The following is a 23,365-nucleotide window of genomic DNA, read 5'->3' on the forward strand; positions in this document are numbered from 1 at the left end:
TGCAGGGGGTTGAATACTACTTGTAGGCACTGTAATGTTCCGTTTGGTCATTTTTCATGACCATTTTTATCCATTTGTCCGCTTTTGACATCCACAATAAAAAAAAATAACAATAAAACATGTGCTGCCTACATTGTTATGGGGGTGGGCCCGGTTCCAGGTTATATGTTCCCCATCCTGGTGTACATGACCTCCTTTATGGGCCCATCCTGGTATATGTGTCCCTCATTATGGTATACTGTGTATATGTTCACTATCCTGGTATATATGATCACCATCCTTGGCCCATCCTGGTATATACACTGATGAGCAAAAGGGTAACAATTAGGGATGAGCGAATGTATTGGCCACTATCCGGTATCCGACGGAAAACAGGCTATTCGTACCATTCGGTATCCGACGGATAAATGTACATCCGCTCCGATACTGAGAGAGAGAGAGAGAGTATGGTATCTGCCTTTTCCCAACTAACCACAGCTTGCCGTTAGGTCACAAGTCAAATTATTCTGGTTTCCCATAGACTTACATTGGGAGTCGAATATTCACGAATGGTCGAATAGCAGTGACGTATTCGCTGGATATTCGCTCATCCCTAGTAACAATGTTTTTAACTTTTTAGTTTCGGGCGCCATATCTCACCATCCACTACAGCTTTGAGTGTGAGACTACCTTTATTTTATAGGCAATCATCTTGGCCATCTCATACATAAATTTGAGTTTCAACTATTTAGCATATGGCTAGTTATGGCGATTCTTGTAAAATCACTGAATTGTAACTGTTTTGCTCCTAGGGTGCGAAAAATCTTTTTCTTCCTGTATGCTACAAATTACAGCCTGTTCTCACGTAATAGCTTAGTGTGTTATTAGGTTGATTCCCAAGCAAAAGGTCACTTGCTCGATTGGGGGAGCAGCCATAAAGAAGATTTCCCAAGAAATGTAAATCAGCATCATCCAGATCATCGATAGTGGTCTCTCAGCGAAGAAAACTGCCAATCGGCATCATGTGAGTGCCAGGACACGAATATGAAACGAAGTCTGTTTATCCATTGGAAACCAAGTGGTGGACATCCAGGCAAAATAATCAACAAGTCGGCTCATCACAAGGTCTATGAGTTCTGGTGCGACAAATACAGCAGTGGAGGCAGCTGATATGCTTCATAATAGTGAGATCACAGACATCCATGTAAGTACCGTATGATGCACATTACACAAGTCTGGAATGGTGGCCAGAAAAAGGTAAGAAGCCTCAACTTCAATATCGTCATAAGAAGAATTGGCTCGAGTTTGCAAAAAAGTACAAAACGTGGACAGTAGAAGATTGGAAAGGGCTGATAAGGCGAAAGTCAATAGACTAGGCTCTTGTAAGTACAAATGGGTCTGGAAGAAACAAGGGAAAAAGGGGCTAACGGATTGAAAAATTGAAGGAACTGTGCATTGGATACTTGACCTAGATTGATGGTGGTCTCAATGCACAGCTATATGAGAGTATCCTACAAGACGAGTTATTTCAAGTACTAGGGGTATTAAAAGGATGATATAGCGTTTCAGCAGGACAATGACACCAAGTATATGTCAAGATTGGTAAAGAAATGTTTCAATGACAATGAAGTAGAGGTGCTGGATTGGCCCCTACAGTGCCCAGACCTCAACCCAATCCAACACTTGTGGGTAGAGTTGATGAAAAAGCTGTATACATACCGAAGTGAGTCCAGTATACCAGTAACTAATCATATACTAAATAGTTGAAAGTCAAATGTATGTATTAGATATCCAAGATGGTCTATAAAATGAAGGCAGTCTCACTCTCAAAGCTGTAGTGGATGGCCACGTGATATTTCAGTTTTCTTTGTTTAATAAATTTCCAAAAAAATCTATATTTGTTTTTTTTCTGTCACGATGGGGTGCAGAGTGTACATTAATGAGATAAAAAAAAAAATTTTTTTTTCTAATTTAAAGGGGTCTGAATACTTTTTTGAATTTAACAAATGGCTGCAATGAAACAAAGAGTGAAAATGTAAAGGGGTCTGAATACTTTCCGTACCCACTGTATGTCTCACATCCTGGTATATATGTCCCTGTCCCCAATCCTGGTATATATGATCTCCATCCTGGAATATATTTCCCTTATCCAGGTATATATGTCCCCCAACCAGGTATACATGTTCCCCATCCTATAGATTCTCCGTCATGGCCCATCCTGGTATTCATGCCTCTTGTTAAGCCGCACACATAAAAAAACCTTCCATCTGTTTTTCCAGTGCGTGACGTCCTCTCATTTGACTTTGGAGTGTAAGTCACAGCCAGCGCGTAACATCACAGCCATGTGCCCCGAGTTACACGCCGACATCAACTGTTGGCTAATCTAAAATTAATATTCATTGCTTCCCATGGCTGCAATTATGGGCGTAGGGAACAGTTAATATGTATTTTCTTTAATAAGGAACACACATAATCGCGCAAGTCACTGCAGTAAGTCAGCGGCTGGGGTGATCAGTGTGTCCACTCTTAAAGGCAACCTGTCACCAGATTTTTCCTTATTAAACTAAAAGAATCACCTTCTGCAGCTCCTGGGCTGCATTCTATGAAGGTGCACCTTGGCCCTGACTCCCCTTCCAGACCCTAAAAATAACTTTATAAAACTTGACCCTCAGTTATGCTAATTAACTGTGTTGGCCACATGGGCGGGCTCATTTCCTGCTCCTTTATCCCCCTCCTGCCGCTGATCGCCGTCCTCCTCTTTTGATTGACGGGATGACGCCCTCCGTGATTCTCCTCGTTGCATTTTCAAATCTCGCACCTGTGCAGTAAGGTCGGCTTGCGCAGGCGCAGTTCACTCTGCCATATCGCGGATAGAGCAGAAAACATAGCTGCCCTAGCTCGCGCCAGTGAGCTAAATGTGCAGGCGCGAGTTTATGGGCGGGTACGAGCATGGCGCTGGTGAGGTCGGCGCTGTGCATGACCTTACCAGCGCCATGCTCGTACTTGCCCATAATCTCGCGCCGGTGCGAGCGAGGGCAGCTGTTTTCTGCTCTGCCTGCGATATGGCAGAGTGAACTGCGCCTGCGCGAGCCGACCTAACTGCACAGGCGCTAGATTTGAAAATGCGACGAGGACCATGATGGAGGGCGTCATCCCTTCAATCAAGAGAGGAGGACGGCGATCAGCGGCAGGAGGGGGATAAAGGAGCAGAAAATGAGCCTGCCCATGTGGCCAACCAAGGTAATTAGCATACCTAAGGGCCAAGTTTTATAAAGTTATTTTTAGGGTCTGGAAGGTGCACCTTCATAGAATGCTGCCCAGGAGCTGCAGAAGGTGATTCTTTTAGTTAAATAGAGAAAAATCTGCTGACAGGTTCCCTTTAAAGAAAATGAATACTCATTGCTCCCCACCGGGATTATGGCATGCACACAATGACTGCTGGTGCACTCAGATTTTTGGCTCCTGAATGTCTGTGGCCCTCGCTAGCTGCACTTCTGTGTGCACTGATACTATGAGTGCGCTGTTTTATATATAATGCTTGTTCATCAGCTTCATATCTGCTGAGTTAAGAGTTGCGTGTCCTCTTACTATGCAATAGCGGAGAACACTGCATGTTGAGAAGTCATAGGAATACCCTACCACAAGAGGTAGTAATGGCAGATACTATAACAGCTTTCAAAAAAGGGCTGGATGATTTCCTCAGTACACAACATTGTTGGTTATAAATGACTTAGTGACCAAATGTAGAACTGGTGGAGGAAGGTTGGACTAGATGGACCTAGGTCTTTTTTCAACCTTAGTAACTATGTAACTATGTAACTGTATAGCTTACAGCAACAACAGCAGAAATTCACATTAATTACCATGAACTGTGACGTAGCAGAACGATTTCTGGAGAAGAGAAGGAACACAACTGGAGACAGCCGAGGTCTGTATGACAAACAAATGTAAGGCTCTCTAGCAATAAAAACAGCCTTATGTATCAAATCTAAGAAAAAATACAATAAATTGTCAAAAAGACATAAAACCAGAAGACAATAGACTGGAAGATGTTTACTGCCGAAACGTACATGACCTAATTCAATTAAATACAATTAATGACAATTTCAAATGTGTATTCTCTTGGTTAAGAATCAGTTTAATTGTTTTGGAGACATTGCTCGAGGTCCCAGTTAAATGCCTGGCACAGAGAGTTCCTAAGAGGAAGTAATAACTTGCTCCATAAAATTGTGATTAGCCTTAAAGTTAAAACATCTGATAATCATAAGAAGGTATTCAGCAGAAAGCGCTGGGATTTACTACTCAGAAACCAGAAAAAGGTAGTAATGCAATGGACTATGAAACAGAACGCAAAAAATAACACATATTACTACTGTGGGCAAGTACAGCGTGAGAGATATGGGAAGGAGGGAAAAGAAGTTTCACAAGTCTACATTGAGATACTTAATAAGGTCATTAAGGAAGTTACATTATACTGAAGTACAACAGGTCGCCATCGGTCCAACTTTAGAAACTGTGGATCATGAGGTGCACTAATCAATGAATCAACGAAGGATGGTTTGGCTCCACAAGATCACGACGCTTCTTCATGAGTGCGCACTCGCTAGGGCAAATGAGAACACGCCAAATATATATCTTAAAAGAGTATGGTAAGGGGTTACAGTGCTGCATATTGTTAAAGGTGTTACTACTGTGTTTCCCAGAAAATAAGCCCAAGCAGAAATTTTCAGACTTTTCGGAATGTCTTACCTATAAGCCCTACCCCGAAAATAAGCCCTAGTTACTGTTCAAGAATGAAGTGTCCATGCAGCTAAAAAAGTTAAGGAATACTGCAGGACACTTCATTAAAGAAAGCAGACACCCTCAAAAGAGAGAAGAGACCCCGCAATCGTACTCACCAGACCCTGAACAGGATGCTGTGGAACACAAGGACATGTGGTGGAATGCATTGAGGTCCTGCACCTGATGAAATGCACACACACATCCAGTAATAATGTACTGATTTAGGCTTAGGACTCAGTGGAACACGAGGACCTGCAGTGGAACGCATCGAGGATGTGTATTGGAAGCATCAAAGTGTTCCAATGCAGGTTCTCAATACGTTCTACCGCAGGTCACCACATCCCACAGCGTCCCAGGTCCCCCTGCCAGCCAGAAGCAGTATGGTATAACCGGATGTTTTTGTGTGTGTGAGGTTACTGCGATCTGATGTCTGTGAGTGCCAGCTGGAAGCAAGGGATGACCGCTGTGGAGCAAACAAGAACCTGCTGAGAGCGCCCGCTATGGATTTCAATGAAGACCTGGGAGTGACACAGTTGTCTGGAGTCTGGTAAGTATGATTCTCCAGGGTGTGTATGCCTTTTATGGGGGTAAACGTTTCCACAAAAATAACCCCTACCTCCAAAATAAACCCTACCACATTTTTCTGAGCAGAAAATAAGATAAGACAGTGTCGTGTTTTAGGGGAAACATGGTATGTTGTCATTATAGCTGTAAAAATTAGCCTTCAAGATGAACACTCTTTGGTGTACAGTCATATGAAAAAGTTTGGGCACCCCTAGTAATGTTAACCTTTTTTCTTTATAACAATTTGGGTTTTTGCAACAGCTATTTCAGTTTCATATATCTAATAACTGATGGACTGAGTAATATTTCTGGATTGAAATGAGGTTTATTGTACTAACAGAAAATGTGCAATCCGCATTTAAAAAAACTTTGACCGGTGCAAAAGTATGGGCACCCTTATTAATTTCTTGATTTGAACACTCCTAACTACTTTTTACTGACTTACTAAAGCACTAAATTGGTTTTGTAACCTCATTGAGCTTTGAACATCATAGGCAGGTGTATCCAATCATGAGAAAAGGTATTTAAGGTGGCCACTTGCAAGTGTTTCTCCTATTTGAATCTCCTATGAAGAGTGGCATCATGGGCTCCTCAAAACAACTCTCAAATGATCTGAAAACAAAGATTATTCAACATAGTTGTTCAGGGGAAGGATACAAAAAGTTGTCTCAGAGATTTAAACTGCCAGTTTTCACTGTGAGGAACATAGTAAGGAAATGGAAGAACACAGGTACAGTTCTTGTTAAGCCCAGAAGTGGCAGACCAAGAAAAATATCAGAAAGGCAGAGAGGAAGAATGGTGAGAACAGTCAAGGACAATCCACAGACCACCTCCAAAGACCTGCAGCATCATCTTGCTGCAGATGATGTCAATGTGCATCGGTCAACAATACAGCGCACGTTGCACAAGGAGAAGCTGTATGGGAGAGTGATGTGAAAGAAGCGGTTTCTGCAAGCACGCCACAAACAGAGTCACTTGAGGTATGCAAAAGCACATTTGGACAAGCCAGTTATATATTGGAAGGTCCTATGGACTGATGAAACAAAGGTTGAGTTGTTTGGTCATACAAAAAGGCGTTATGCATGGAGGCAAAAATACACAGCATTCCAAGAAAAGCACTTGCTACCCACAGTAAAATTTGGTGGAGGTTCCATCATGCTTTGGGGCTGTGTGGCCAATGCCGGCACCGGGAATCTTGTTAAAGTTGAGGGTCGCATGGATTCAACTCAGTATCAGCAGATTCTTGACAATAATGTGCAAGAATCACTGACGAAGTTGAAGTTACGCAGGGGATGGATATTTCAGCAAGACAATGATCCAAAACACCGCTCCAAATATACTCAGGCATTCATGCAGAGGAACAATTACAATGTTCTGGAATGGCCATCCCAGTCCCCAGACCTGAATATCATTTAAAATCTGTGGGATGATTTGAAGCGTGCTGTCCATGCTCGGCGACCATCAAACTTAACTGAACTGGAATTGTTTTGTAAACAGGAATGGTCAAATATACCTTCATCCAGGATCCAGGAGCTCATTAAAAGCTACAGGAAGCGACTAGAGGCTGTTAAATTTGCAAAAGGAGGATCTACAAAATATTAATGTCACTTTTATGTTGAGGTGCCCATACTTTTGCACCGGTCAAATTTTGTTTAAATGCGGATTGCAGATTTTCTGTTAGTACAATAAACCTCATTTGAATCCAGAAATATTACTCAGTCTATCAGTTATTAGATATATGAAACTGAAATAGCTGTTGCAAAAACCCAATTTGTTATAAAGAAAAAAGGTTAACATTAATAGGGGTGCCCAAACTTTTTCATATGACTGTATTTATTATTATTTAACGGCCTTCAGCACGAACTTGAGCACTGGCACTTTGATGGATAAATGCTTTGTAGGAAGATTGATCTTGTGCAGCCTAGATAGGTCCACCAGTGTCTTCTTAGCCATTATCTTGATAGTACCAAGCTCTCGAGTTGCTGGTCTTCCTCTTCACCTCGTTCCTTCTACTCTTCCGACCATATGGTCCTTCTCCAGTGATTACGCATTTCATATGATGTGTCCAAAGTAGGCAAGTCATAGCTTGATGATCCTTACTTCGTTTGACATGTCTGGCTTGATTTGTTAAAAAATTGATTTGTTTATTCTTGGTATTGATACCATCCTTCTCCAGCACCACATTTCGAAGGCTTTGATTTTTCTTATATCTTGTTCCTTTACCACAAAGTTTGTAACTTACCTTCTGGGATTATTCTTATGCACTGAAAATTTTATGTATCTGTTGTATGATGACAAGTAGTGTTCAAAACTTGGTTGGTGACCTGGGTTCATAGCCCACAAAGTTCAACATCTGCAAAGAGTTCTCCATGGGTTTCCTCCGGGTTCTCTGATTTCTTCCCACACTTCAAAGAGATACTGATGGCGAATTTAGATTATAGATTGGGAACCCTGTTGGTGACACTGACGTTGATGTCTGTAAAAATTCTGCGGCATACGATGGCGTTATATAAGTAACTATAATATTATTACAAATCAAACTATTTTGGATTGTTATAATTTGAGTGAATTGGAAATGTACATGTGGCTTTACTTTAAAGGGAACCTGTCACCAGGTTTTTCCCTCACAAACTGCGGCCACCACAAGTAAGCCCATATATGCAGTACTCTAGAATGCTGTTTATAAGGCGGGCTTTACACGTTGCGACATCACTACCGATATATCGTCGGGGTCACGTCGTTAGTGACGCACATCCGGTGTTGGTAGCGACATCGCTAATGTGTAAATCCTAGGTGCGACGATGAACGAGCGCAAAAGCGTAAAAAAATCGCTGATTTGTGTCACGTCGTTAATTTCCATAATGTCGTTACTGCTGCCGATACGATGTTGTTTGTTGTTCCTGCAGCACCACACATCGCTGTGTGTGACACCTCAGGAACGACAAACATCTCCTTACCTGCGTCCACCAGGAATGCGGAAAGAAGAAGGTGGGCGGGATGTTGTGTCCCGCTCATCTCTGCCCCACCGCTTCTATTGGCCGGCCGCTTAGCGACGCCGCAGTGATGTCGCTGTGACGCCGAACGCACCTCCTCCTTGAAGGAGGGATTGTTCGGTGGTCACAGCGACGTCGCCGACCAGGTATGTGCGTGTGAAGCTGCCGTAGCGATAATGTTCGCTACGGCAGCAAGCACCAGAAATCACATGTATGACGGGGGCGGATGCTATCGCGCTCGACATCGCTAGCAATTGCTAGCGATGTTGCAGTGTGTATAGCCCGCCTAAGTCCCCATCCAATTTGTATACTAAAAAAAAAGACCTTTTAATATACTCATCTGGGGGGCAGTCCAGTCCGATAGGAGTCACTGATCTTGATCAGGCGCCTCATCTCTTCTTACGATCGCAGTCCTCTTCGTCAGGGGGCGGGACATAAGCGTATAAATACCAACAGTGATAGATAAACAGAGGAAAATAAAACTTTATCACACAGAGTAATCATACAAGTGATAAGGAGGAAAACTAAGGGTACCTTCACACTTTAGCGATGCAGCAGTGATCCGACCAGCGATCTGACCTGGTCAGGATCGCTGCTGCATCGCTACATGGTCGCTGGTGAGCTGTCAAACAGGCAGATCTCACCAGCGACCAGCCCCCAGCCAGCAGCGACGTGCAAGCGCTTGCACGGAGCCGGCGTCTGGAAGCTGCGGACACTGGTAACTAAGGTAAACATCGGGTATGGTTACCCGATGTTTACATTAGTTACCAGCGCACACCGCTTAGCTTAGCGCTGGCTCCTTGCTCTCCTAGCTACAGTACACATCGGGTTAATTAACCCGATGTGTAATGCAGCTACATGTGCAGAGAGCAGGGAGCCGCGCACACTGCTTAGCGCTGGCTCCTTGCTCTCCTAGCTACAGTACACATCGGGTTAATTAACCCGATGTGTACAGCAGCTACATGTGCAGAGAGCCGGAGCCGGCAGCACAGGCAGCGTGAGAGCTGCGGAGGCTGGTAACTAAGGTAAATATCGGGTAACTACCTTGGTTACCCGATGTTTATCTTGGTTACAGCTTACCGCAGCTGCCAGATGCCGGCTCCTGCACCCTGCTCGCTTCATTTCGTCGCTCTCTCGCTGTCACACACAGCGATCTGTGTGTCACAGTGGGAGAGCGCCTTTGAAGAAAACGAACCAGGGCTGTGTGTAACGAGCAGCGATCTCGCAGCAGGGGCCAGATCGCTGCTCAGTGTCACACACAGCGAGATCGCTAATGAGGTCACTGCTGCGTCACAAAAAGCGTGACTCAGCAGCGATCTCGGCAGCGAGCTCGCTGTGTGTGAAGCACCCCTAAAGCAGGGAGGAAATAACCAGACGACAGGAGGAATTCCACAGCAGACCAAGCAACACGCAGTAAATCGCCAGACTGGAAAACAACAGCACATGGACCGATTTAGCATAAAGCTATAGTCGGCATAGGAAGACACATTTTTCCATCTTAAAAAGGCAAGGAGTACATGTGATAGGTTTCCTACAACATGTGATCCAGAAGGTAACTCATGCTAGTCTGATCACTAATGAGCACACAGCTGGTTGATGCCCAAGCCTGCCTGTGCAACTCAGAAGCACCAGAGAAAGCATAGTAAGGCGTGTCAGAGTTTGTGGTCTGAACAGTGTCTGATGCCGCCATGACACTCGTCGAGTTTTGAGAGAAACACTGTGTGACAAAAACCATTTTTATGTATTGAGATTAAATTGCTGTATCGATCTCGTAGCGTGTAAAGCCAGCTTAAATGTAGAGGTTTGAAGCTAAAGAACACCATCCCAATGATAGAAGGCAGCCTCAAAAAGGGGTGGCAGTATCAAGTTGTGAGGTGCTTTGCAGCAGGATGGATGATAGTAAGAGGAAGGACAATTATGCACAGATATTGAAGGAAGATCTTAAAAAATAAGAAAGAAGTTAAACTTAGGGTGCAACTGGGACTTCTAAATGGACAATGACTTCAAGGGTACTTACAAAGTTGTGGCAAAATGGCTTAATGACAACAAAGTTAAAATAATGGAGTGGATATTATAAAGTCATGATTTCAACCCCAAAGAAAATATCTGGGCAGTACTGAAGAAGAACGTACAAGCAGATTTCTGTCAGGAGCATTGGACGAAAATGTCAGCAACATATTGTGAGAAGCTTATGGAAGGCTACCTGAAACATTGTACCCAAAATGCACAATTTTAGAGCAATGCCATCAAAGACTAAAGGCCCCGTTACACGGGACGATATATTGTGCGATCGCATGAGCGATCACACGCGCCCCCATCGTTTGTGTGTCACAGGCAATTTGTTGCCCGTGTCGCACAAAGTCGTTAACCCCCGTCACACGTACTTACCTCCCGAATGACCTCGCTGTGGGCGGTGAACATCCTCTTCCTGAAGGGAGAGGGACGTTTGGCGTCACAGCGACGTCACACAGAGGCCGCCCAATAGAAGCGGAGGGGCGGAGATGAGCGAGATGTAAAAATCCGGCCCACCTCCTTCCTTCCGCATTGCCGGCGGCCGCAGGTAAGCTGCAGTTCGTTGTTCCCGAGGTGTCACACGGAGCGATGTGTGCTGCCTCGGGAACGATGAACAACCGGCGCGCAGAAGGAGGAACGATTTTATGAAAATGAGCGATGTGTCAACGAGCAACAAGTAGGTGAGTATTTTTGCTCGTTAACAGTCGCTCATAGCTGTCACACGCTACGATATGTCAAACGATGCCGGATGTGCGTCACGGAATCCGTGACCCCGACGACATATCGCCCGATATATCGTAGCGTGTAACACCCCCCCTAACACATGTACACAAGTGTCATGGGATGTTCTGCTATGCAGTCCCTAGGTGTTATGGCAGCATCACACTCTGCACACTGCAGAGTCTGACAGGCAACCTGATGTCTCTTAGTTGGACAGCTAGAGTCAGGTGTCGACTGTTTTCATGTTCACTCGTCATGACTCCAGCAGGAGCTAATCCCTGCTGGCTTGTGAACTGCTGCTAGGAGCTCAGATTGCTAATGATTACTCCCAGCCACCTCCACCCTTTATATGGTTCTGGTTCCAGTCCCATATTGCTGATAATAGCTCCAGCGATTCTGGTCTTAGGGTGTGATCCTGTTACTGGTGATCAGTTGTATGATATTTGGTGTGTGGTGGAAATATCCCTGTTGTCAGTTTATTTCCTCCCTGTATCTTATTTCTTCCTGTGCATGTGTTGTCTCTCCCCTGTGTCTGATTGCAGTGTGTATGTTTTAGTTCTCCCCTGTCTGTGTTATTTGCGGGGTCTGTTACTTTGGTGCTGCCTCTCCACAGGGTTGGGGGAGAGGGGATGTCAGACCAGGGTATGGACAGGAGTTACGGTCACGCTGGCGGTCCAGACCTCTCTACCATTGAGCGTACCTCTGGCATAAGGGACAGCGCAAGGTGCCCAGTCTGAGGGCCAGTCTACGTGCCTCTGCTCAGTTACTCATAACTCCCGTGACAACAAGCTACTGGGATGAAAGACATAGAAGCAGAAATAAATCATTGACTCTAGCATTATTCTAACATAAGAGAAGGGATATGACGTGTTAAAGTTAAGAATTGTGAAAACTGAGTTTTAATGAATGCGGAACGTGTATGCAAACTTATGTCATCAACTATGTATCCTGATGGAGGACGGAAGAAAAGTTTCCCATAATACAAGCAATTTTTTTTAATAGAAAGACCAGAAGATATCAATTATTTGCATTACCACACAAATAATTTTTTTACCATTGCAATGTTCAATTTTTGAAGCATAAACCATACGTTTTTTTTACCAGTCGAGCACATTTCTATGATTTAGTACCCTAGATAAAACAATAACTTTTATTTATGCAAAACTGTATACATTGTTTGAGTTGCCAGAAATGTGTAATTTTTACTTCATTTCTATCATATTAAATCATGCACAGTTGTAGAATTTGGGGGAGAATTTATTTCTGAAGTAAAACAGCAACATAGCAAAGTAAAGCTTTGTGGTATCTAAGGTGTTCTCCGACATGCAGTATCTGTAGAAACAAATCTATTAAACTTGCTTTTCCTGTCGAGCTGTAAGTCTGAATTCTTTTAGTACTTTTTCTCGTAGGAAAAAAATGTACTGATGTTTGGCGTACATTTGTGACCCACCGTGGGAGTCAACAGCTGGAACTGTTGGCAGAAACAAAAAAAAAATGACATTTCTTTGGTGGACGTTCTGCGTCTGCATGCTATGTTTAATACAAACTGGGAAGAAAAAGCAACTCATAAAATGAAGCCCAATCATAAGGACACGCAAGCAAAGATAAACTAGTCATTTCTTAGATAAAAAAAGTTAGGGGAGGGTCTACAATAAAAGATATTCAGCCCCTCATAAATAATTCGGACCACCCAACCGAGATCTCTGTTTTTATTGCCGAACATCTTCACCTCTTGGAATGATCCAGATAATCGGAGCTTAATTTCCTAACAATTTACTACTTTAACGCATAAGAATTACCAGACCGGGTCACTTGGAAAGAATTGCAGTCTTCTTGGACTGTTTATGGAACTTTCAGTTTTTTCACGCAGGGACATGATGTAAGAGCACTGAGGCTCAAAACGTTTTGGAAATTTAATATGAATATTGTATCATGGAATAAGGAAAGCAAGTTCTTTACCGAAATCAGAAGATAAAGATGGCCAAGATACCGATTCCCATGGAATTTCCATATATGTGAGTAGATTTGGTGGTGTTTTAGTCCTTTTTTTTTTTACTTCCTTTTTTCCAAATGGTTTTTTTTCCCCAGAGATAAATAAAATTTCTTGTACTTTACTTCTTGAACCTTCTAGTCAATGTAAGCACCATCTGGTCACTAATGGTGGTAAGGTCTCTTATTCAACTTGCTGAGTGAAGTCAAGAACTTCTCTTTCATTGCAATAATAATGGTATAATTTTGAAGCTGGCCATATCCAAAAAAACAGGGGTGTGCTGAATGATCTTTGATGGTAGATATTGGGAGAAAGAGAGATCAGGTAAGTTGGATTTCAACAAGCTTGTTCTTTTCTTCCCGAGTGAGATAAGCCAGTTTATTCCTCCTCTTCCCATTGACATAACATGCATGCTTGGCCGAACATACTTGTCTATTGTGAAGTAGCCACAAATATCTGTTCACCAAACGCAAACTCATTTTTATGGCTGTGTCCCTGAGAGCCATCCTTCTTCTCACTAAAGTCAACTCTTCAATTTTCCATTTTAAAGATAAGAGTAATCTGAAAATTACCAAACATTTTTCTACAAATTTGTGACCACTGAGTCACATAGTTTCTGTTCCGTAAGGATCACTTCTCAGCACTCATCTCATTATCATCAGACAGGATTAAAACGATAAATAACACCTGAATTCAGACAGCACTAATGATGAGCGAGTTTCGAAATACTCAGATTTGCGATACTTGTAACGAGTACTGTCTAATACTCGCGTATTCGTTCCGAATAATGTGTGCAATGCAAGTCAATGGGGAAAACACACAATGTAATGAGTAACCCGAATGCTGTACTATTTGCTACTCGAACGAAAAGTACGGCATTCGAGTTACTCGTTACATTGCGAGTATTCCACATTGACTTGCATTGCACACACTATTCAGAATGAATACGCGAGTATTCCACAGTACTCGTTATGAGTATTGCGAATCCGAGTATTTTGAAACTCGCTCATCATTAGACAGCACCATTCACAATAGATGAAGGTCACATATCATTACCTCCTCCTTCCTGCACCATTATCTCAACACAGGGCATGCCCACAACACTGTCCCCATAAAAATTAATGGGTCATCTGCAGGTTCCTGTGGTCTCGGTGGATTCTGTAAAGTGTATATTTAAATGCTGCTAACAGAAGCTCAGGCTCATGCCACAGATTCATTTGGTAAATTCTTCAGATGTGTTTCATTAGCCACAGCTTTAATAAAATGTAATAGATGAAAGCCTAATCTTGGCCAAAGTTCAACCCTTTAGCTTTTACCAAATATTAGCAACATGGAATAAAAATCCATACATTCCCCATAAATGGATGTAGAGTCCAGGATTGTCCATGGAATTCGTTGGCACATAAATTGACATCTTGCTTACTGTTGGTATTAAGAAGCCAGCAAGATAATGAAGTTCATTTCATAAATGTAAAATCACTTTTCAAATCCAAAAATTAAGATTTCCATTTTATACCTTTAAAAATCATTAGAACATATTTGATAAATGAGGATGTATTTTTATGGAATTTTTCATTTTTTTTGCTTAGACTCCCAACTGGTAAATGCACCAATTGTACTGTATAATCCATGCTAAATCATTTTGCGCATTTCCTCAGCGTATGTTAAGAACTGTATAAAATCACTAGAATACCAATATAGAGCACAAGTGATGGGAACTATTTACATAACTCCATTTTGGTCTGCATATACTGTATTACCACACATGGAAGAGTAAAAAGTAGACCATGTTAGTACCTGATGCCAAATAAATACAATTTCGAATAACAGTCATAAACTATAAGCTGTAACCTCAGATACTACAGAAGGGTTATGTATGTTAGTGCCATGTCTATCATTTCTGCATTTGCATTCTCAGCCACTTGAAGCGATGGTTGATGATAACTCTAGTGTTCCTCAACTGGAATCCAGAATCTAAGATTATTCCCTGAATCTACCTCTTTATCTCACATATCTCCAGTTCTGAGACCTCCAGAAACAATTACACATTCACAGTTGTGTCCATATTTACATTTCCTCTTCACTCGACAAATCTTAAAGGTGGTGTCACACACAGCGACGACGACAACGACGTCGCTGCTACGTCACCATTTCCTGTGATGTAGCAGCGACGTCCCGTCGCTGTGTGTGACATCCAGCAACGAGCTGGCCCCTGCTGTGAGGTCGCCGGTCGTTGCTGAATGTTCAGCTTCATTTTTCGCTCGTCGCTCTCCCGCTGTGACGCACACATCGCTGTGTGTGACAGCGAGAGAGCGACGAAATGAAGCGAGTAGGGAGCAGGAGCCGGCATCTGGCAGCTGCGGTAAGCTGTAACCAGGGTAAACATCGGATAACCAAGGGAAGACCTTTCCCTGGTTACCCGATATTTACCTTTGTTACCAGCGTCCGCTGCTCTCGCTGCCAGTGCCGGCTCCCTGCTCTCTGCACATGTAGCTGCAGTACACATTGGGTAATTAACCCGATGTGTACTGTAGCTAGGAGTGCAGGGAGCCAGCGCTAAGCAGTGTGCGCGGCTCCCTGCACATGTAGCACAGCGACGCGTGTCGTTATGATCGCTGCTGCGTCTGCTGTGTTTGACAGCTAAGCAGCGATCATAACAGCGACTTACAAGGCCGCTGTTGCGTCACAGAAAATGGTGACATAACAGCGACGTCGTTGTCGCTGTCGCTATGTGTGAACCCAGCTTAAGATGTATGGTGCAAGATCACCAGGTTTAAAAAAAAAAAAAAACAACAAAAAACAAACAAACAGATTTTTTGATGCTTTGTCGGGAGATGTTATATGTGTATGTAAATATGGCCACCTCGTGGTTGTGATGTGTGTTGCAGCCTGTAGAAAGTATTGCTAACAAGTTGAGATATTGTATTCAATTTATATTGAAAGAGTTCTTAATAAAGTTTGAGGAAAAGTAAGGGTGGACACATCTGGAGTTAATGATATTGCCAACTTTGGAATCGGTAAAGCATTTAAAGGGAACACGTCACCAGATTTGGGGCCTATAAACTGCAGCCACCACCAGTGGACTCTTATATACAACATTCTAGCATGCTGTATATAAGAGCCAAGGCCACTGTGTAGAACATAAAAAACTCTTTATAATACTCACCTAGGAGGTCACTCCGATGCAGACTGGTCAAATGGGTGGCTCCGTTTTACGGGAACGGCGCCTCCGCTTTTAGCCATCTTGATCCTCCTTCTTCTGAAGCCAGCATCCATAACGTGTCCTACGTCATGTACACAGGCCGGTATTGAGGTCCTGCGAGGCGCACTACAATACTTTGATCTGCCATGAGCAGGGCAGATCAAAGTGCGCCCTTCATATGTTGCATGTAAGAGCCCACTGGTGGTGGTCGCAGCTTATAGGCCCCAAATCTGGTGACAGGTTCCCTTTAACACATCTCTGTAAAAAAATTGATCTGTAAACTTTTGCCTTTAAAAAGAGGAAGTTTGTTTGGAATGAGAATTTTCAGGATTTCCACTTGGTCCAAACTTAGTTGGAACTGCTCTACATTTTACATGTTTTTACTCTATGAAACATTGATGCCCCTTAGAGGACACGTCTATATTTTTGAATACTGCTGGCATATTTGATTAAATTAAGATAAAAAACCAACAACATGTACAATCATTAAACACTTATCAACTATACAATCTCGTATTAGTGAGATTCGATCAGATTTCTCAGTAGTTTTTATGTTCCCATTGAATTATTGAAGGTTAGAGCAATCTTCACTTTGCGCCACCAAGATACAAACCTCATCAAAAACTCTCAACAGGTTGCACATTTCCCCGATTGTCACTTCTGGGCCTTATGTACAGCCAAATGGTCACGTGTATCCAAGCTAGCAATGAAAGAGCCATGATTGATTCTAAAGTATATCTAAGCTGTGATACCCATCATTTTTTGATCTTTAAGCTGTGACCAAAAAAACCGAGATACAATGGCAAATATTTTTTTTTTGGGGAAAGGAAGACAGCTCAGAGGCTCGGTTGTTCATTTAGCCAGTTTATAACCAAGGAGGCTACTTCTTTGCTGGAGTCCAAGACGAAGGCATGTCTATATCCTTTATTGCACAGCCAGATATTGCCTTTGGGGAAATCCTTCCTAATATCTTCATAATACTGGACAGGGCACCAGTTGTCTACAGCGCCATAGTAGAAAATCAACTGAAAAGAGGGGAACAGAAAGAACATTGATATTAGAATTTCAGTTGCGCCATCACATTGTGGATCTGTTAGTTATGCAGAATATATTTCGCTCTGGTTAAAATAAAAAGCAAAGGAAAGATTTTCTACAATATGGATGCCAAGTGCCTGAAGATAAGAAACTAATATTTAATAAATGTGCACGCTGAACGTTTCAAGAAAATAATATCACCAAAGGGTAGAAATATACAAATTAATACAAAAAAAAGCTATTTCTCCACTGAAAATAACACAAGCAGATGTAGGAGTTTATTCTTCACTTGGAGTATTGTTAACAGAGCTTTTATTCACAATCTGACTGGCATTCACTACAACTTAAAGGGGAAGTCCATATCGGAAGATCTGAGCTCCAGTTTTACAGTTTGCAAATATTTTCAGTTCATAGACAGCACACTAACCAACAATAATCTATATGCATGTGCACGAAAACAAATTTTATGCTTCTGTAAAGCCTTCTTAAGGCCCACTTTACACGTCCATGTTTCTAGTACGTGTGGTGTCCGTTTTCACGATCACACGCATACTATTTAGAATCAATGGGGATTTTCACACATAAAAAAAAAAATAAATAATCAAAAAGAGGAATGAATAATATAAAGACCAAAGAAAAAAAATCCCCTAAAACAGTACTTTATTTCTATTAATTAAAACGGTATACCCCAGAATCATCTATATAATTCTATCAGATTGTAATCAAGTGAAGGGGGTGAGGTGCAAGAAGTAAGGTAGGGTACAATAAAGTGGTAAACGGGGTGACAGTGTTCACCGCTACTTACAAAGATTGAATTAGTAATCAGGGGCACTATGTCTGTCAATTGGCCCTCACTGTCACCTGCCTACCAGCGGAGTTGCACCGTAATGTTTAGGGTGCCCCCTGCTCCTCGTCGCCTATACCGTTTTAATTAATAGAAATAAAGTACTGTTTTAGGGGATCTTCACACATCCGTATTTTCACACGGACCTTGTGCTCCTGTGAAACAACTGTGTGTCTGTGTGATACATACAGAGACAGGTGCGTTTTTCTCCGACAGCGCAGATCAAATATGGACAGCACACGAATGGCAATCGTGTGACACATACCGGACAAAACGGATGATACAGAAATAAATGTTTTAAGCGTACAAAAACATTCACTCGTTGTACAGCTATTTAGTTTAATTAATTATTAAAGGATAAAATTATGTGAGTTTCCACCCTATTTTTCATAAGCAGCTGCTGCGGGCTTAAATCCTCAGTTATCAGCTGTACCTTGTATCGCACTGGGTCAATCGGGAAGAAGAGCCCAGGCCGCTGTGAGAACATAAAAAACACTTTATAATACTTACCTAACGGTCGCGAGGTTGGCCATATGGGCGTCTCCGTTCTCCGGTGCCGGCGCCGCCTCTTTCAGCTTTCTTTGTTCTCCTTCTTCTCTAGCCGCGGTGCATGACGCGTCCGACGTCATAAACACTCGCCAGCATTCAGGTCCAGAGCAGGGCAGATCAAAGTATTGTAGTGCGCCTGCACAAGACCGGCGAGTGTGTATGACGTAGATGTGTCATGCACACAGGCTTCAGAGAGAGGACGAAGACGGCCAAAAGAGGCGGCGTCGGCACCGGACAACAGTGACACCCATATGGCCAACCGCGCAACCGTTAGGTAAGTATTATAAAGTGTTTTTTATGTTCTCACAACGGCCTGGGCTCTTATATACAGCATGTTAGAATACTGTATATAAGAGCCCTTTGGTGGTGGCCGCAGCTTATACGCCAAAAAAGTGGTGACAGGTTCCCTTTAAATCACATTAAAAAAATTCATTGCAATATCATGTGTTTTTTTCTGGTACCGCTCACACGAATGTCACAAGGACTTCATACACGCACACACGGATGGCACACGGACAACACAGGGATGACACACACGTACACATGGATGGAGAAAATGGACCGTGCAACACGTGCATTTTTTCCATGGACGTGAGAAGGGGGCCTAAGGCAGATTCCACACCATCAAATCTTAGCTGGAAGCTTGGACGTATAACTGTTTTACATGTTCAACTTTATTGGTCTGGGTAAAGGTCCCACTGTCAGTACCTCCTGCAGGTCTCACAAGAACTCAACAGACCTAAATAAGCCAAGAAGGTTTACTATGATAAAAGGCTGCTTTCCACGCTGCGACATCGTTAGCGATCTCGTTAGTGATGTGACACGCCAGATCGCAGATAAGATTTGCCGAGATCGCACATAGGTCATTTTTGTAGCACCGGTCACATGTGCGATCTCTGCAAATTATATGTGTGACCTGGCGTGTTACATCGCTAACGAGATCGCTAGCGATGTCGCAGCGTGTAAAGCACCCTTAAGGGTGTTTTTTGGCAGAAATCCGTCAGTTTTAACGTTTTGCCAGAACACCGTTCATTTTAATGAATTCAAATAGTTTTTTTTATATTCACCAGATGGACGTGCTGCATTCCCCCTCATTCCTGCTACTATCACTATACTATACTATACCAGTTGGGATTAACCCTCTCCAGATAGAAGTTCTTCGGCATTGTCTATGATAAAACCAGAGTGGTGAGTTCCTCTCTTACTGATTTTTTAAGCCAAGAAGGTTGTTGAGATTGTGTCAGTCAACCAATTACCGGTCTTGGCATTGAGATCCGTACAGCGACCATAAATATCGGATATATCAATGTCCAAACTTACTGCTTATGCAAGATGGCATACATCTATTTAGACTAGCCACAGTGGAAGAACAAGAAGCAAAAAGTAGGAGCCGCTTTTAGTAACCAGGTCATTGTGAGGCATGCTTGGCGCTTCCTTTGACTTTTTAGGTACTTAGCATGGTCTAGGCACTGAAGTAGAACTTCATACCATCACTTCTACACAGTTGTGGGCCAAGTATGTTTATATCTAATGCACCCTCTTCAAACCAAAAAGGTTTGGTGTTGCCAAGAAGTCAGTTCTCTCTTCCTGTTTTGCATGAAGACAGCACCATAAAGATGCATTCTACCCAAAGGGACAATGACAAGGCCAATCAAAGATCCTCCACAGGCTATCACGGCCTGATAGCAATTGTGATATGAATTCCATTTTACAGACATGGTGGCCGACTTTAAGATTAAGGTATGGCTGATTCTTTGATAAGCCGTTGCCATCCTCATTCTTTTAAAATCTATGATAAATGGCCACATTTAGGTTTGCAAAGATGTCACTGACTCACTGTACAAAACAAAGAAATATCGTAAGATAGAAACAATAAAATGATATAAAACGTCGATGGCTCAGATGTCGGCAGCTTGTAGAAACAAGCAAAATATAGCGAAAAAAACATATTTTCTGTAAATAATTCAGAACAGACAAAACAAAGGTCACAGCAGATGTTGAGCGAGATGGTGCCCATAATTTTTATGATACATTAGTCAGATATTAACAGCTGCATACATGAAAAATATGTTTTTTAATGCATCTATTAATCTGAATACATCTGCACTAGCAAGCTGGAGCCGGGGCATCTGTTAGAGGAAGAGTAACCCTTCCCATACAGAGCTAGTGTAACTTCTATGAACATCTTTAACAGGATCCAAATTTCCTAAGTTATATATATATATATATATATATATATATATATACATTATATATATTATATATATATATATATATATATAATATATAAAGCTGAGTGTATGTGTGTATTTGTGTGTATGTACGCTAAAGGAATTTGCACCGTCGCATGTACAATCATAAAATTTTGCACAGATGTCTCATGTGACTCAGGGAACGTCATAGACTATGTTTTGACAGGAAAATTTAAGACAGAAAGAGAAAGACAGACATAGGTACAGACAGAGACTGACAGACAGGGAAAGAAAGAGAGAGACAGTCAAAAAGACAGAGAGACAGAGACAGACAGGGAAAGAGATAGAGACAGACAGGGAAAGAGGCAGAGGGCAAAAGAGACAGAGGGGAAAAGAGATAGAGGGGGAAAAGAGACAGAGGGGAAAAGAGACAGAGGGGAAAAGAGACAGAGGGGAAAAGAGACAGAGGGGAAAAGAGACAGAGGTGAACAAGAGACAGAGGGGGACAAGAGACAGAGGGGGACAAGAGACAGACCTGGAACGAGACAGACAGACACAGAGGTAGAGAGACAGACAGAGAGAGACTAATACAGAGACAGAAAGAGAGATAGACACAGACAGACAGACATGGATAGAGACTGACAAACAGACAGAACCACGCACAGACAGAGACAGACACCCTACAGAAAGAGATAGACACAGACAGACAGACTGGGAGAGAGACAAAGAGACAGTCACTATCTCGGGCAACGCCCGGGTACTACAGCTAATATATATATATATATATATATATATATATATATATATATAAAAAAAATCAGGAGGCTGTATCGAAAAGAAAGTGGAGTTTTATTCATCCATCTAGGTGTAACATTTCAACTTCCCAAGTCTTTATCAACTACATAAAGCTTCAGTTAGGAAATTAAATGTTACACCTACACTGGAGATCAAAATTAGAGAACACACAATTTCCTAAATGTTGCGGTCATTGTGTTGTCCTATGTGATTATATCCTTTTGCATATCCAAAGGATTTGCTGGCTAAAGGATCACAAAACTGAGAATTGCATTATATCTTTTCATGGAACAACTCTGAAGATATGACACTTTGATACAATGTATAGTAGTCAGTGTATGGCTTGTATAACAGTGTAAATTTACTGTGCCCCCTAAATAACTCAACACACAGCCATTAATGTATAAACCACTGGCAACAAAAGTGAGGACACCCCTAAGTGAAAATGGCCAAATTGTGTCCAAAGTGTGAATATTTTGTGTGGCCAATATTGTTTTCAAGCACTGGAGACATGCCTGGGCTGTCCAGCAGCTTTATCCTCAATTTCTTTAGCAAGGCAGTAGTTGTCATTTTGGAATACTGCACTGCGGCCGAGTTTCTGAAGGGAGGGGATCATGCTCTGCTTCAATATGTCACAGTACATGTTGGCATTCATGGTTCCCTCAATGAACTGTAGCTCCCCACAGCCGGCAGCTCTCATGCAGCCCCAAACCATGACACTCCCACCATCATGCCTGACTGTAAACAGGACACACTTGTCTTTGTGCTCCTCACCTGGTTGCCGCCATACACACTTGACACCATCTAAACCAAATAATTTTATCTTAGTCTCATCAGACCACAGGACACGTTTCCAGTAATCCTTAACGCTCCTTTACACACTGAGACTTTCTAGCGATCCCACCAGCGATCCCAACCTGGCCGGGATTGCTACAAAGTCTCTGGTGAGCTGTCAAACAGGCAGACCTGGCCAACGACGCAACAGCGATCCGGACCTGCAGAACGACCTAGCTAGTCATTGGGGACGTTGTAAAGCAGCTTTTTGAAAGGGAAGTCGCTAACGAAGTCGCTGTAAAGGCCCCTTTACACACTGAGACTTTCTAGCAATCATGCTGCACAGCGGGAAACAAAGGACCAAAGAATGTTCCTGAGAGATGTGTAGTGATCAGCAACCTCACAGCAGGGGCCAGATTGCTGATGTGTTTCACACACTGCAATGTCGCTGGGGAGGTCGCTATTACGTCACAAAACCGGTGACGTTACAGCGATGTCGTTTGCGATGTTGCAGTGTGTAAAGCCACCTTAAGTCTGCTTGTCTTCAGCAAACTGGGAGGTTTCTTGTGCATCATCTTTAGAAGAGGTTTCCTTCTGTGACGACAGCCATGCAGACCAATGTGATGCAGTGTGCGGAGTATTGTAACGCCTGCCTGGATAAACAGACTCAGGTAGGATGTAATGGACAGACTAAAGGGAAGCCCCTCACCAAGCAGGACCCCAGAACCCTGAAACCCTTTAACACCCATACAGGGATTTGGAATTACACAAGGCACTGTAGATCTCTACCTGTGGAAGGCTGCAGTCCGATGAGAGTAGTCGTCAGGCAGGGTCAAACCAGGAAAAGCAGAACAGGGACAGAATCGGCAGGCAAAGGCGTAAACAGAAAACGTAGCAGTGGTCAGATCCGGGTCGGGCAGCGAGGTACAAAAC

The 23,365-nt window shown here is 42.7% G+C and overlaps 1 protein-coding gene across 2 annotated transcripts in view; it reads right to left on the reverse strand.

Moving 5' to 3' along the window:
- LDAH (lipid droplet associated hydrolase) overlaps positions 1 to 23,365 on the reverse strand; it is a 339,733-nt gene that overhangs the window by 38,133 nt on the left and 278,235 nt on the right. The window contains exon 7 of one of the 2 annotated variants that reach the window (XM_075341149.1): positions 14,028 to 17,268. The exons of the other annotated variant lie outside the window; for it this stretch is intronic. Within the exon in view, the coding sequence (XP_075197264.1) occupies positions 17,080 to 17,268 (189 nt within the window). The 3' untranslated portion in view covers positions 14,028 to 17,079. Of the gene's footprint in view, positions 1 to 14,027; positions 17,269 to 23,365 lie in introns of those variants that run through there. 2 annotated transcript variants of the gene reach the window in all.

Source organism: Anomaloglossus baeobatrachus, chromosome 3 (genome assembly GCF_048569485.1).
Source record: "Anomaloglossus baeobatrachus isolate aAnoBae1 chromosome 3, aAnoBae1.hap1, whole genome shotgun sequence".
Lineage (NCBI taxonomy): Eukaryota > Metazoa > Chordata > Amphibia > Anura > Aromobatidae > Anomaloglossus > Anomaloglossus baeobatrachus.